Source organism: Leucoraja erinacea, chromosome 21 (assembly GCF_028641065.1).
Source record: "Leucoraja erinacea ecotype New England chromosome 21, Leri_hhj_1, whole genome shotgun sequence".
NCBI classification, from domain to species: domain Eukaryota; kingdom Metazoa; phylum Chordata; class Chondrichthyes; order Rajiformes; family Rajidae; genus Leucoraja; species Leucoraja erinaceus.
In genome coordinates this window covers 37,452,633-37,466,280 of record NC_073397.1, presented here as the reverse complement: position 1 = coordinate 37,466,280, position 13,648 = coordinate 37,452,633, and the positions used below count along the sequence as shown (strand labels likewise).

At 46.0% G+C, this 13,648-nt stretch overlaps 1 protein-coding gene across 5 annotated transcripts in view; it reads left to right on the top strand.

Annotated features, from left to right (window-relative positions):
- Positions 1 to 9,815: 9,815 nt before the first annotated feature.
- ptprt (protein tyrosine phosphatase receptor type T) overlaps positions 9,816 to 13,648 on the top strand; it is a 540,461-nt gene continuing 536,628 nt past the window's right edge. For all 5 annotated transcript variants that reach the window (XM_055652682.1, XM_055652681.1, XM_055652684.1 and 2 more), the window contains exon 1: positions 9,816 to 9,973. In XM_055652682.1, the coding sequence (XP_055508657.1) occupies positions 9,901 to 9,973 (73 nt within the window). In that variant the 5' untranslated portion in view covers positions 9,816 to 9,900. The remainder of the gene's footprint in view (positions 9,974 to 13,648) is intronic.

The following is a 13,648-nucleotide window of genomic DNA, read 5'->3' as shown; positions in this document are numbered from 1 at the left end:
CAAGATTATCAATAACATGAGAATCTTGCTTTCACATTTGTTGTGCTAATTATGTTAAATTGTTTCTGACAAAAAAGACCTCGTGATAGAATTCAAATTTTTATACATAAAGGCAAATCATGGAATTTATGCATAATTCATGCTATATGCAATGCTGTAAGAAGTCCCTTCAATCTCCCCAGTTTATGATAAGGTTTTGTTACTGCCTTTAAATAATTACCACAGAACATGTATCCAAAATGTATATTCCAAATCTTAGTCACAATATTGGGAATGAGTAAATCCACACGGATTTGTGCAGGTGACAAGATGAGAGGGGTCTTTAAATTCATCCTTCAGAAGGCTTGTGTTAATCTAAATCCCATGCATCCAAACTATAACGATAGTCAGTGGAACAAATTATCATTTAATAGCTATTCCGAGTTTCATACTTGAATTACTTTTGAAAAATGTTCTATAATACCATGAAAGAAATTAAAACTAATTATGAACTGGATGGGACTGGACTTTGCTGCCTTCCCCCACAGTGGGAACCATGTGGGGGGGGGGGGGTGTTTTTATGTTGTTAAATTCTTTAATGTTGTGTCTTATCTTTATTCATGTGCTGCATGGCAAGTCAAATTTCACTACACCATTTGGCGTATGTAATAATAAATGTCCTTTGTATCCTTGTAAATGTCCTTTGAATCAGTGGATCCAATCAACACATCTTGACTGTTACAATAGTTTGAAGTAGTTCAAACGCGGGCATTATCATTGCGTGCCACAGTTTGGGATATCTCTTCATTCTCCAGAATTCAATAACGGCAGCACAGTGACGCAGCGGGTAGAGCTGCTTCTTCGCTGCACCAGAGACCCGGGTTTGATCCTGACCTCGGATGCTGTCTGTGTGGAGTTTGCACCTTCTCTCTATGACCGTGTGGGTTTCCTCTGGGTGCTCGGATTTCCTCCCACATTGTCTGCAGGTTAATTGGCGACTGTAAATTTCCCCTTGTGTGTAAAGAGTGGTTGTGAATGTGCGATAACAGAATCGGTGAGAATGGGTGATCGATGGTCGGCCAAGACTTGGTGGAAAAGGGCCTGTTTCCATGCTGTATCTCCAAAACCAATCCATGAGTACTCTTTAAAGCGACTTTTTTCATGGTAACATTTTATAAACATTTTTTAATCAATCACACTTCTGATTTGAAATATTTATACTTCCATTTCAACCAAAGTACCAAAGTGTTATTGGAATAATCAAAAAGCAAAATAAAACACAGATTCTCCATTCAGTCCAAATGATCATGAAATGGGCAGCATTCATTGAAATATTGACCGAGTTACTCTTGAGCAGGGAGATGGTTTATGGGAAGGCCGTTACTTGACGATCTACGGTAGCTACCAAACCACTCTGAATGTTTGCAGCCACTGTATTTGACAATCAGGTCTACATTGATCTTATGATTTAAACCTTGATGGAGGTTGCTTCTGAAGAAGGGTCTCAACCCATTCCTTCTCTGCAGAGATGCTGCCCGTCCTGCTGAGTTACTCCAGCTTTTTGTGGACCAGCATCCGCAGTTCCTTCATGATGCTTCTGAATCACAGACCAAGCTGGTGATGGATTCAAGGGCACATATTGGCCACTACTTTACAACTTAGTACGGCGGCACGTTGGTGCAGCGGTAGAGTTGCTTCCTTACAGCACTTGCAGTGCCAGAGACTCGGGTTCAATCCCGACTGGTGCTATCTGAATGTAGTTTGTACGTTCTCCCCGTGACTTGCGTGGATTTTCTCCGAGATCTCCGGTTCAAAGACGTACAGGTTTGTCCCTGTATCTCTAAAATCAAAGCTTTGGAGCTTGAGGCTTTTTCAGCAAAATGTTCCCCAATTCTCCTTAATCTTGAGGCCATGCTTTCAATTATGATTTGCCAGTGGTAGATGAATTTGTGGGTGGGCTATACTCTGGAAACTTTCCAAAGCTATCATTGAAAATTGATAAATACCAACCACTTGGTTCACTTTTAAGAATTTGTCATAACAAATTTGACATACAATTTCCTAAAAGAACAAACACAGAGGTTCAACATTAAATCTCTATATTAAATGTTAAGGTGATTTTGAAAAATTGGGAGATTGCATTGCAAATAGCCTGATTAACCTTCATAAATATATGACCTTGGGTGCTGTCTGCGCGGAGTTTGCACGTTCTCCCTGTGATCCTGTGGGTTTTCTTTAGGTTCTCCCGTTTCCTCCCACATCCCAGGGTCAGTGTAGGCAGGTTGGGCCGAAGGGCCTGCTTCCATGCTCATGACCCTATGACTTGTGGAGGTCTGTATGTTAATTAGCTTCTGCAAAGTGCATAGGTGGTGGATGTAAAAGTGAGATAACACGAACTAGTGATTGATGGTCGTCATGGACTTGGTGGGCCGAAGGGCCTGTTTCCATGCTGTATCTTTCAATCGATCGTGAGAATAATATGAGAGAGAGAGCGAGTGTGAGAATGATGCAGCCTTCGTTTTGTATGTTTCAATTGACAAGCTGGATCTGAGCTCGAGTGCAGACCGACAAGTTAAAGATCATTAAATAATTTGCAATGTTTATATATTCTATCATGGATAGGACAGAACACAGACCAGTTTACATGTCTGCTGCTAAAAGTAGTCCAGTGTATCCTCATGAAAAATGAAATGCAATTGAAGCAACAATAAGCTTGGGGGCATAAAATTAAATTCTCTATGGCAGGGTTCATTGATCAGTGATTAAAAACCAATGGCTCGTTTGTTACATAAGTGATAGGTCACATAATGAAGGAAGATTTATTGAAGCATGGAAGGCGCACTCCAGCACACACAGGACATATGTTCTGTCGAGCAGCGTGGCTCCTAGGTGTGGTGTCTGTGGTGGGATTGCTTGTACCTGCCACCCTCCACATGGGAGTTTGTGAGAGTGTCCAGCATAGAAACATAGAAGATAGGTGCAAGTGTAGGCTATTCGGCCCTTCGAGCCAGCACCGCCATTCAATATCATCGCTGATCATCCAAAATCGGTACACCGTTCCTGGATTTTCCCCATATTCCGTTAGCCTTGGTTTTGGTGTAATTGTAAATTATTCTAGTGTGTAGAGTGTGTACTCTGATCTATCTTTCCCCATTCTCCTGTCTTCTCCCCATTACCCCTGACACCCGTATTAATCAAGCATCTATCTATCTCGGGTCAAGGCATAGCCTTGCTACTGGTACCATGTAGTCCAGTTCAATCTGTGGGACATGCTCATCCTTCATGGAAATTATTCTAGTGTATCGGATAGTGTTAGTGTGCGGGGTTCTCTGGTCAGAGTGACACGATGGGCTGAAGGGTCTGTTTCCGCTGTATCTCTAAACTAAATTCAGTGAACTATTACTATATGCAAGCGGAATCTTAGATCGAGTACAAAGTGTATATAAATAGTTGACTGAGACACTATACATGAATCATCAGGTTTTGGTGCCATTATTAAACCCAAGTTGCTTTAAGTGCAGCTGCATATAAAACTCCATTGTCTTGGTGGCGTTGCAGGGTCGGCTTGGCCAAGCATAGTTGTGAGCTTCCTCCACCACTGCTAAGAAAAGTAAAGAAAGAAATTAAACAGTCGGAATTCAAGCCAAAATTATTTTAAATCATCATCATTGGCAGTCACTCGAAACGAGTATGACTGTCCTCTCCATGGGGTCATTTACTTGTGGGTCTGCAGATGTCTGCAGAGGCCGATCCGAGGACCACACACCTTGGTGCAATGTGGGCAGTGGAGACTGGTTGGTAGTCGTCAAGCCCCCTTCTCTCGCTCTCTCTCTCTCTCCTTACGGTGCTGTCGCTTTGTCACTGCGATACGGCGTAGTTCCGTTTCGTGAAGTGCAGCTCCTTCCTGCACGGATTTCCTCCAGGAGCGCCTGTCCAGTGCAACGTGCTCCCAGTTGCTCGATGTGATGTGGATGTCCCTGGGATGGTGGGACTGTCATATGAGGAAAGATTGAACAGACTAGGCTTGTATTCACTGGAGTTTAGAAGGATGAGGGGGTATCTTAAAGAAACTTATAAAAGGACTGGACAAGCTAGATGCAGGAACATTTTTCCCAATGTTGGGTGAGTCCAGAACCAGGGGCCACAGTCTTAGAATAAAGAGGACTGAGGTGAGAAAAAACTTATTCAGCCAGAGAGTTGTGAATTTATGGAATCTCTGCCACAGAGGGCAGTGGAGGCCAAATCACTGGATGGATTTAAGAGAGAGTTAGATAGAGCTCTAGGGGCCAGTGGAGTCGAGGGATATGGGGAGAAGGCAGGCACGGGTTATTGATAGGGGACGATCAGCCATGATCACAATGAATGGCGGTGCTGGCTCGAAGGGCCGAATGGTCTCTTCCTGCACCTATTTTCTATGTTTCTATTTCTTCAGACTATTCTTGATGTTGTCCTTTTAAATATCGGTACAGAGCCCCAGACTGAAGAAGGGTGCTGGCCTGATACGTTACTTGTCCATTTCCCTCTACAGATGTTGCCTGTCTTGCCAAATTCCTCCAGCACTCTGTTTCTATTTTGCACAGTAATTAATGTATTTTATTACCATGACAATATGGAGTTTTAAACAGCTACATATTTGAGATGGAAATACACGATAATATTCAGACACAATAGAATATTCTAAGACATTTTGCGGCAATTAAGCCCCATAACCAAGTAGTTCATAAATGATGGGAGCCGATTAGGCCATTCGGCCCATTGAGTCTACTTCAACCATGTCTTCAGTCCCCGATTCTCCTGCCTTCTCCCCATAACCCGTGACAACCAGTATTAATCAAGAAGCTATCAATCTCTGCTACTGTCAGGTCAAGGCATAGCCTTGCAAGTCCAGTTCAGCCTGTGGGACATGCTCATCCTTCATGGAAAGTCTGCTTAGGCAGACCAGGCAGAAGAGATCTTTATGAACCAACGGCTGGAAATGCTCCTGTGGAATGCGAAGGGCTAGTCGGAGCACTAAAGACCACATGGCCATCCACTGCAGCCAAGAAGTCTCCAGCCATGATGATTTTTCATACCACTGGACTCTAACTTCTGCGGCCGAGAGGGTGGGGTTGTTACAATGCAACAGTTTCTCCACCTTAAACTCACTCGCGCACAGGTTTTTGTGCAACTCGTGAGCCATGTCGGAGCTCACCAGAATTGAGTAACTCAGTGAGTCAGGCAGCATCTCTGGAGAACATGGATAGGTGACGTTTTGAGTTAAGACCCTTCTTCAGACTGAAAGAATGAAAAAGTCTGAGGAAGGGTCCCGACCCGAAACGTCACCTATCCATATTGTCCAGAGATGCTGCCTGACCCACCAAATTACTCTGGCACTCTGTGATTTTGCAACTAGAGGGATGGACAGTAGGGATTGAGGGGTCACAGAGAAGGACAAAGGAAAGGAACTTTACCACTGAATGTTGCTGGGCCAGTCGTTAGTGTCGGCCATTGGGTTCATGGGCAATAGATACTGGGAAGGGTCTTGACCCGAAACGTTGCCTATTTCCTTCGCTCCATAGATGCTGCCTCACCCGCTGAGTTTCTCCTGCATTTTTGTCTACAATAGATACTGGGATGTCTTGCATGTTAATGCAAGCTCATAGGGCATTGGAGCAAAATTAGGCCCTTCTGCCCATCGGGTCTGGTCTGCCGTTCAATCATGACTGATCTAACTTAATCAGACTTTTCTTTGTCTGGAATTTAATTGAGAAATAGTTATTCTATCAAAATCAATTTTGTGATGTTATTAAAGTAGGAAGTTCAATCTTAAAATTCTATCTGTTCTCTCTTCAGATGACCATCTGGTCAATAATATTGTTCAGAATGACTGGAGCCAAGTAATCATGAATTTTGGTTTCTTTTCGATAACAGAAATGTTGCACTAATTACTGTGCTATGTTGAGGCAGATCACACAGTTTCACCAAGAACCCAGCTAACATAGGTCATCTCTAGCACTTACACCCACAGAGGTAACTTAATCTAAAAATTAATTCCAAAATAAATCTTGGATCCAAAATAATTTTTGTTTTCTGCTTTGAAGATGATAGTGGTTGTACAATCATCATCTCCCAAGGCATATCCTTGGAAACCGACGACACTTCCACTCCAGTTCCTTGAGTTCTGGACTACAAATAGGATGCTCCTCCAATAGATTCCCAGCCATGGGAAAGGTACGATCACTGGTTGTGGAAAAAGAAATGTCATAAGTGATAGGAGCAGAATTGGGCCGTTCAGCCCATCAAGTCTACTGCGCCATCGAATCATGGCCGAACTATCTCTCCTTCCCCCCCCCCCCCCCTCCAAACCCATGCTCCTACCTACATTAGTAACCCCTGACCCCTGCACTGATCAACAAAGGTAAACAAGTGAAATAATTAGAAGGAAATAAGAATGGGGAAAATGTAGCAAATTGTTTCTGAAAAGAAAAACCCTTCACGGCTGTGAGACCTGAACGTGAGTTCTGGTGTGGCATTGAGTAGATGTTGGATCATGGACTGTTCCACAGAGGAGGCAGTGAATGGCGGTGGGGTGCATGTGTGGGCGGTTTGTATGGCAGTCTGATCTTTCACCACTTGGAGCCTCTGTTTGCTCCTGATACATGGCCGTGAGTTTCATCCAGAGTGGTTTCTTTTCAATTTAATCGGTGATAGGTCAGAGATTACCAGAAGTCTGTGAGAAGGTTGCAGTTCTTCAACAACAAGCAGCTCCCCAACCCTCCAGTTTTTGTTTCTAGACTACCCCCATCCCCTCCGTTGTGCTCCACCTGGACTCTCACCTATTTCTCTCCCCCCCCCCCCTCCTCTCTCACCCACGTTCCTTCCTTCCTTCCTCTAGCTTCACAATTTGCAAATCTTCAATCCTTTTGCCCACACCCCTTCTGTCTTTTTATCCCCCCCTTTTCCCAACCATCTACCCATTTAAATAGGGCCATCCCCCCCCCCCCCCCCCCCCCCCCCCCCCCCTCACCATCAACCTCTTACGCCAGGCTCTCTTACCTGCCAGGCTTTGTCAGGCCTCCAGCACCATCATCAGTCTGAAGAAGGGTCCCCACCTGAAACGTCACCTATCCATGTTCTCCACAGATGCTGCCTGACCCGCTGAGTTACTCCAGCACTTTGCCTTTATTTGTAAACCAGCATCTGCGGTTCCTTGTGTCTCCAGCTCATTTGTACTGGTGCTGTTGGAACAGAGGAAGTTCAACATGAGATGGGCACAGATTGCAGATCCATCTTCTAAACTATATCCTCCAAATGCAAGATCTAGCCATTATGATGTTCTACAAGATTTTTGTCCTGTGTTTTATTGAACCACACAGCACGTTGTGCTCTCAGATGGTTTTTATACAATGTATGTTCAGCTCCAAGAAAGCAAATTAAAGAGAAAATCCATCAGATTATTTAAATTATATCATCTGACATAACTTCCATTTAAATCCCTCAACTTCAAAGGTGATGGATTAACATTTTTTATTCAAAGACATATCAAAGATGAAGTACAAAAGTAAACACTTCACAAAGACTTATGATTAAAATGAAAGATTTGTGCGGTTAAATTAATTGCATTTTCACCTAGCTTTATGTAAACCACACAGGGCACATTTGCATATCAGTCTGTGGAAAGTAACAATAGTTATGGTAATGATCTCGGGGGCGAGAGGTTTGAGGTCCGACGTCCCAGAGTGGGGTAACATCATTGAATTTGATCAATTGAGTAGTTTGTGGCAGATAACTCTCTATTGTGCTTTCAAGAAAGGGTTAGATAGAGCTCTTAAAGATAGCTGAGTCAAGGGGATATGGGGAGAAGGCAGGAACTGGGTACTGATTGTGGATGATCAGCCGTGATCACAGTGAATGGTAGTGCTGGCTCGAAGGGCCAAATAGCCTACTCCTGCACCTATTAAGCAAAGATGTCTCTAAAAGTTGCTAACTTATTTAAAGCCAATAAACAGACTAAATTTATATCAAAATGTGTAGGAAGGAACTGTAGATGCTGGTTTAAACCAAAGATAGCACAAAATTCTGGAGTAAATCAGCGGGACAGGCAGCATCTGTGAAGAAGTGTTTTGACCCGAAACATCACCCATTCCTTCTCTCCAGCGATGCTGCTTGTCCTGCTGAGTTACTCCAGCATTTTGTGTCTAGCTTTATATCAAAAGGGGCAGCCAATATCATCAAAGACCCACACCTCCCTGGCCATGCTCTCATCTCACTGCTACCATCAGGAAGAAGGAACAGGAGCCAGAAAACCATGACCTTCAGGTTCAAGAACAGCTTCTTCCCAGCAACCATCATGCTTTTGAACAGCCCACAGATGAGATGAGGAGGAATTCCTTTTGCCAGAGGTTGGTTAATCTGTGGAATTCACTGCCACAGAGGGCGGTGCAGGCTGGTTCTCTGGATGCTTTCAAGAGAGAGTAAGACGGAGCTCTAAAATATTGCAAAGTCAGGAAATATGGGGAGAAGGCAGGAACAGGGTACTGATTGTGGATGATCAGCCATGATCAGATTGAATGGCGGTGCTGGCTTGAGGGGCAGAATGGCCTACTCCTGCACCTATTGTCTATGGTCTATTGCCAAGTCAATGGATATCTTTAAGGCAGAGATTGATAGATTCGTGATTCGTGATTAGTACGAGTATCAGGGGTTATGGGAGAATGGGGTTGGGAGTGAGATAGAGCAGCCATGATTGAATGGTGGAGTAGACTTGATGGGCCGAATGGCCTAATTTTGCTCCTATCACATTAACAGGAGCATGATGGGAAGTCCAACCCATTTTGCACCCGTGCCAAACTTAAATGTTTTAATTTAAATGCCCGGCTGAGAGAATCCCACCAATTTGTAACTCCAACTTCATACCTGCATGCTTCATTAAGGAGCAAAACCTGCCTAGCTTATCTTGTTGAAAAATAAATTGACATATGAATACCATGGGGAATTTATAAAAATGACTTTTAATCACTATATTGTAAAGATTTGCATGAATTAAAATAAATGAGTTATTTGGAGCTTTAATTTGTAAAGGTGACATTGGAGAAAATGGTAATTGGGAAAAGTAAACAGAAGGGTTTTGTGATTGTTGCTGTCGGTTCTATCTATATTAGTTTGTCATATCGTGGGTGTTGCAGCCCGATAGGATTTGAGGCTGTGCTTGAGCACAATTGAAAGCTCAACAATGTCTCAGCTATTTAAAAAAAAAAAGCAAGATACATTCTCGTGCTGGAGATGAGGTCCATTCACCGAGAGGCATCAGTCTCTAGATTTAGTTGGAAGCTAGCTGTCTGTGTAAAGAGCGTGTCTCGCTTGTTACAATGGACGTCAGTCACAGCCAAACACAAATGAAATATTAAATATTCACGTCGTGCAATATCAGTCAATCAATCTGCTTCCCGGCAGGAGGTGAGCAGCGCCTGATCATTCTCCGTGTAACTCTCTTCCCCCCCCACCCCCATCCCCTCCCCTGGTCGAGCCCGTACAGACGCCCTCTGCTTTCAACAGATGCACCACTTCCCCGAGTGAAACTGGGCTCCCTATCTGTCCCCCGCCGTTTGGGATTGGATGTGAACAGCGAGCGAGCGGGCTGGCTTGTGCAGACGTGAGAGGGAGAGGGGAGAGCGAGGGGAAGGCAGGGGGAGACAGAGACAGAGAGAGTGGGAGCCAGAGAGAGAGGCAGGAGGAGATCCAGGACTCTCGGTCACTACTTGAGGAGCAGCAACGCGGGGCTCGGGAGCGGTGGTCCAGGCTCCGGGCACCGAGCGCACAGCGGGCACTGGACACCGGGCACACACCGGGCTGGACACCGGGCACTGGACACTGGACACCGGGCACTGGACAGCGGACCCACGCCACAACTGCACGCGTGATGCGAGGAGCAGACGGCCGGACATGAGCGCGCTTCTGATCGCCCTCTCGCTACTGGGGCACCTGGTGCTGGGGGCAGCGGGACAGGTGTTCGCAGGTAAGTCCAGCCCGCGCATGCACTGGACTGACCACTGGACATTGACTACACTGGCTGCACTGGAGCTCACTGCACCGGACTGGACACTGGCTGCACTGCAGACCGCGGCGGCTGAACCCAGGTGGCAGCGGGACATTCCTTGCCAGAGTTGATGGAGCAGCGCTGTGGATGTGGCGGGCGGGTGGTCCCCGTTACACGGGGCGGTGTGGACAAGGCGCTGGTCCATCTGCATTTGTAATGGCAACTCCAGTCACACTTCACGCAGCCTCAGCGGCCGCAGTTACACACGGGCTCGCCCCCCATCCCCACCCCCGGGGGTTTATGTCGGCGGAGCTGGGCAACTTTGGGGTGAAGTTTCCTTCCTTCAGTGGGAGCTGTTCTGTAATCCGCGTGTGGGAAGGAACTGCAGATGCTTGGTTTACACCGTGGATAGACACAAAGTGCTGGAGTCACTCAGCGGGACAGGCAGCAGCTGTGGAGAGAGGCAGTTGTTGAACGGGAGGATGGAGCCGGGCTGAGGGGCGAGAGGGAGGGGGGGGGGGGGGCAGCAGTGACAGAGAGGGGTTGGGATAGGGACAGGGGAGAGCGTTGGGACATTGACGGGAGGGGTGGAGGGTGGGGACGGTAGGGGGTAGGAGAGGAGCAGGTTGGGACAGGGGGGAGGGAGGGGGTGCCTGTCCACCGGCCAGTGTGTGTCGCGGGATTGTCCCACGCCACCGGGATGGTGTTGGTACTCGGGTATTGAAGGTGTCAAGTGATGTGGCTTGTGTGCAGTTATCAGCAGCGCTGGGCACATCGATCTGGGCAGCATGAAGGGAAGTTTTGTCAACTGGCCCGATGCCACCACACCAGGAGCCACTCTGCACATTACACACTCACTGCCTCTTCACAGCGGGGACTCGTGCTCAGAGTGCCTCCAAACTAATGGTTGTCACCACACTGGCGATCAAAGCTCTCTCTCTCTCTCTATCTCTCTCTCTCTCTCTCCCTGCAGAATATTACCTGCACGTTGTCTCACTCGGTAGTTAAAAGCCCTGTTACAAAGTCGTGCTATAAGCCTTGTTACAAAGTCCAGTCCATCAATAAATGGCTTGTTGTGCTGTTTTCTGTGGATTGTGGAGATGAGCTCACTGTACACACACACACTAGCATTGAGCTGCCGGTGTAATGAATCGAGCGCTTGTGCGCCGTGTATTAAGCGCTTCATTTGTCCTTTACAACGAGACCCCGTTGTTCCCAACCCACGTCAGTGAACACAGATAGACACAAAATGCTGAAGTATCTCAGCGAGACGGGCAGCATCTCAATCTTCTTCAGACTGAGGAAAGGTCTCGACCCGAAACATCACCAATTCCTTCTCTCCAGAAATGCTGCCTGTCCCGCTGAGTTGCTCCAGCTTTTTGTGTCTACGGTTTAAATCAGGCAGCATACAAACATAGACATGGAAAATAGGTGCAGGAGTAGGCCATTCGGCCCTTCGAGCCAGCACCGCCATTCAATATGATCATGGCTGATCATCCAGAACCAGTACCCCGTTCCTGCATTCTCCCCCTATATCCCTTGATTCAGTTAGCCCTAAGAGCTAAATCTAACTCTCTCTTGAAAACATCTGCAGTTCTTTCCCACGCACCGATGAACAGAGAGCCGGGCAATCTCTATTGGGGAGGGGGGTTTGAGTTGTGTAGGGTGAGGGAGGGGGGCGGGAGGGGGGGGGGGGGGCAACAATATTGCGGCGCAGATCTGGCTCTCTGCCCCCGACCCTCCCTACATCTGTGACCGACTCAAGAGATGAAGAGAGAGCGGGAGGGAGCGCCTAAATATAGACACCAACATCTGGAGTAACTCGGCGGGTCAGGCAGCATCTCTGGAGAGAAGGAACAGGCGACGTTTCTGGCCGAGACCCTTCTTCAGACCTTCCCAATACAGGCCATTCTAAAGCAGAATCCATGTCTGCAGCGGGTGGAACAGGGTTATTTATGGACTCTCTCCGTCGATGTAAGAATTAAAGAAAATGCGCTAATTTGCCAATCTGCCGACGTTAGTCACAGGAGCGCGTTCCTGGAGAGAGAATTCTCCACAGCTTTCTCAAGACAGCTTAAACCTCCCAATTCAAGACTATTTACTTGCAATATGACATGGATATGAAATAATATTTTAGTTATACATGTATTGATCAAAGGCGCTTAATTATTTTTTCAGTGTTCTGTGAAACGTTATAATTAGCAATGTTTTGCAGTTAAAATCTTCCCCCCCTAACCTTACTGTGAGAGGGTCCCATGAGTATTTTAGGAGGAGTGTGGGAAGCAACTGCAGATGCTGGTTTAAACCGAAGATAGACCCCAAATGCTGGAGTAAACTCAGCGGGACAGACATAGCATCTCTGGAGAGAAGGGATGGGTGACATTTCGGGTCGAGACCCTTCTTCAGACTGAGAGTCAGTGGAGAGGGGAACGAGAGATATAGACGGTGACGTGGAGAGATAGAGAACAAAGAATTGTCTATTGTCTAATTGTCTATAAATGAAAGATTTCCCCAAAAAAGTGACGATGATCAAGGAGATGGTGGATTGTTAGTTGCAGGTTGGGTGATAACCAGTTATGTGTAGGGAGGAGCTGCAGATGCTGGTTTACACTGAAAATATATACAAAACGCTGGAGTAACTCAGCGGGCAGACAACATCTCTGGAGAGAAGGAATGGGTGACATTTCGGGTCGAGACCCTTCTTCAGACTCGCCGATTTACTCCAGTATTTTGTGTGCATCGTTAGTATTACGACTCGCTTGGTCTCAAGTCTACAATTTGAGAAGTTGATGTTTGTTTGGGTTAGAGGAAGCATTTTCAATCGGTTTATATTTGACTGTAAAAATTCTCCTTTGCCCACATACATCATTTTAATTCTCCACCTTGCCACAAAGGCAGTGTCGCCACGAGGGGGCGCCCTAGGCAATGACATTGGCAAAGAGTGTTGGACAGGACAAGTTACCAATTCATTCATTCTCATCAAAAGCAAACGTTACTGTAGTCGGCAGGTTAGGTTACTGCAGTCAAAAATAATTAGAGTATCATTATTCTAATGGAACAGTCATAACCTAGGCGAGTTACAGATGGTTGGTGCATTTGTTTAATATTAAGTATTGCCCAATGAAGAATCATTTTTAGATTTTGCAGTCAATGGATCTCTGGGATATCTCTCGCTCCTTTGCTCTGTTGGACTGTAGACAGAACACCGAGGCTGCAGATAGTCTGAAGAAAGGTCTCGACCAGAAATATCATCCATTCCTTCTCTCCAGAGATGCTGCATATCCTGCTGAGTTACCCCAGCTTTTTGTTTCTATCTGCAGATTCAGCACTGCAATGTTTACAGACTGCAATACTACAGGCTTTACTTATCTGGGGACAGAACTAAACCAACGAGGCCAGAATGGGTCAAGAGTCAGTGATTAACATTGAGCACAGAAGGGTACGGTGCAGGAATGGCCCATCAGCCCATAATGTCTGAACTTGTGTTTCATTGTCACGTGTACCAACAAAGCAACAATGACATTCTCACTTGCTGCAGCTTCATGGGCATTTAAACACACGATGACACAGACTCAATAATATAATAACCATCGGACTAGGTAACCATAACCAAAGTCCATAGTGCACCCAGAAGCTCAGCCCACAGAGGATGAC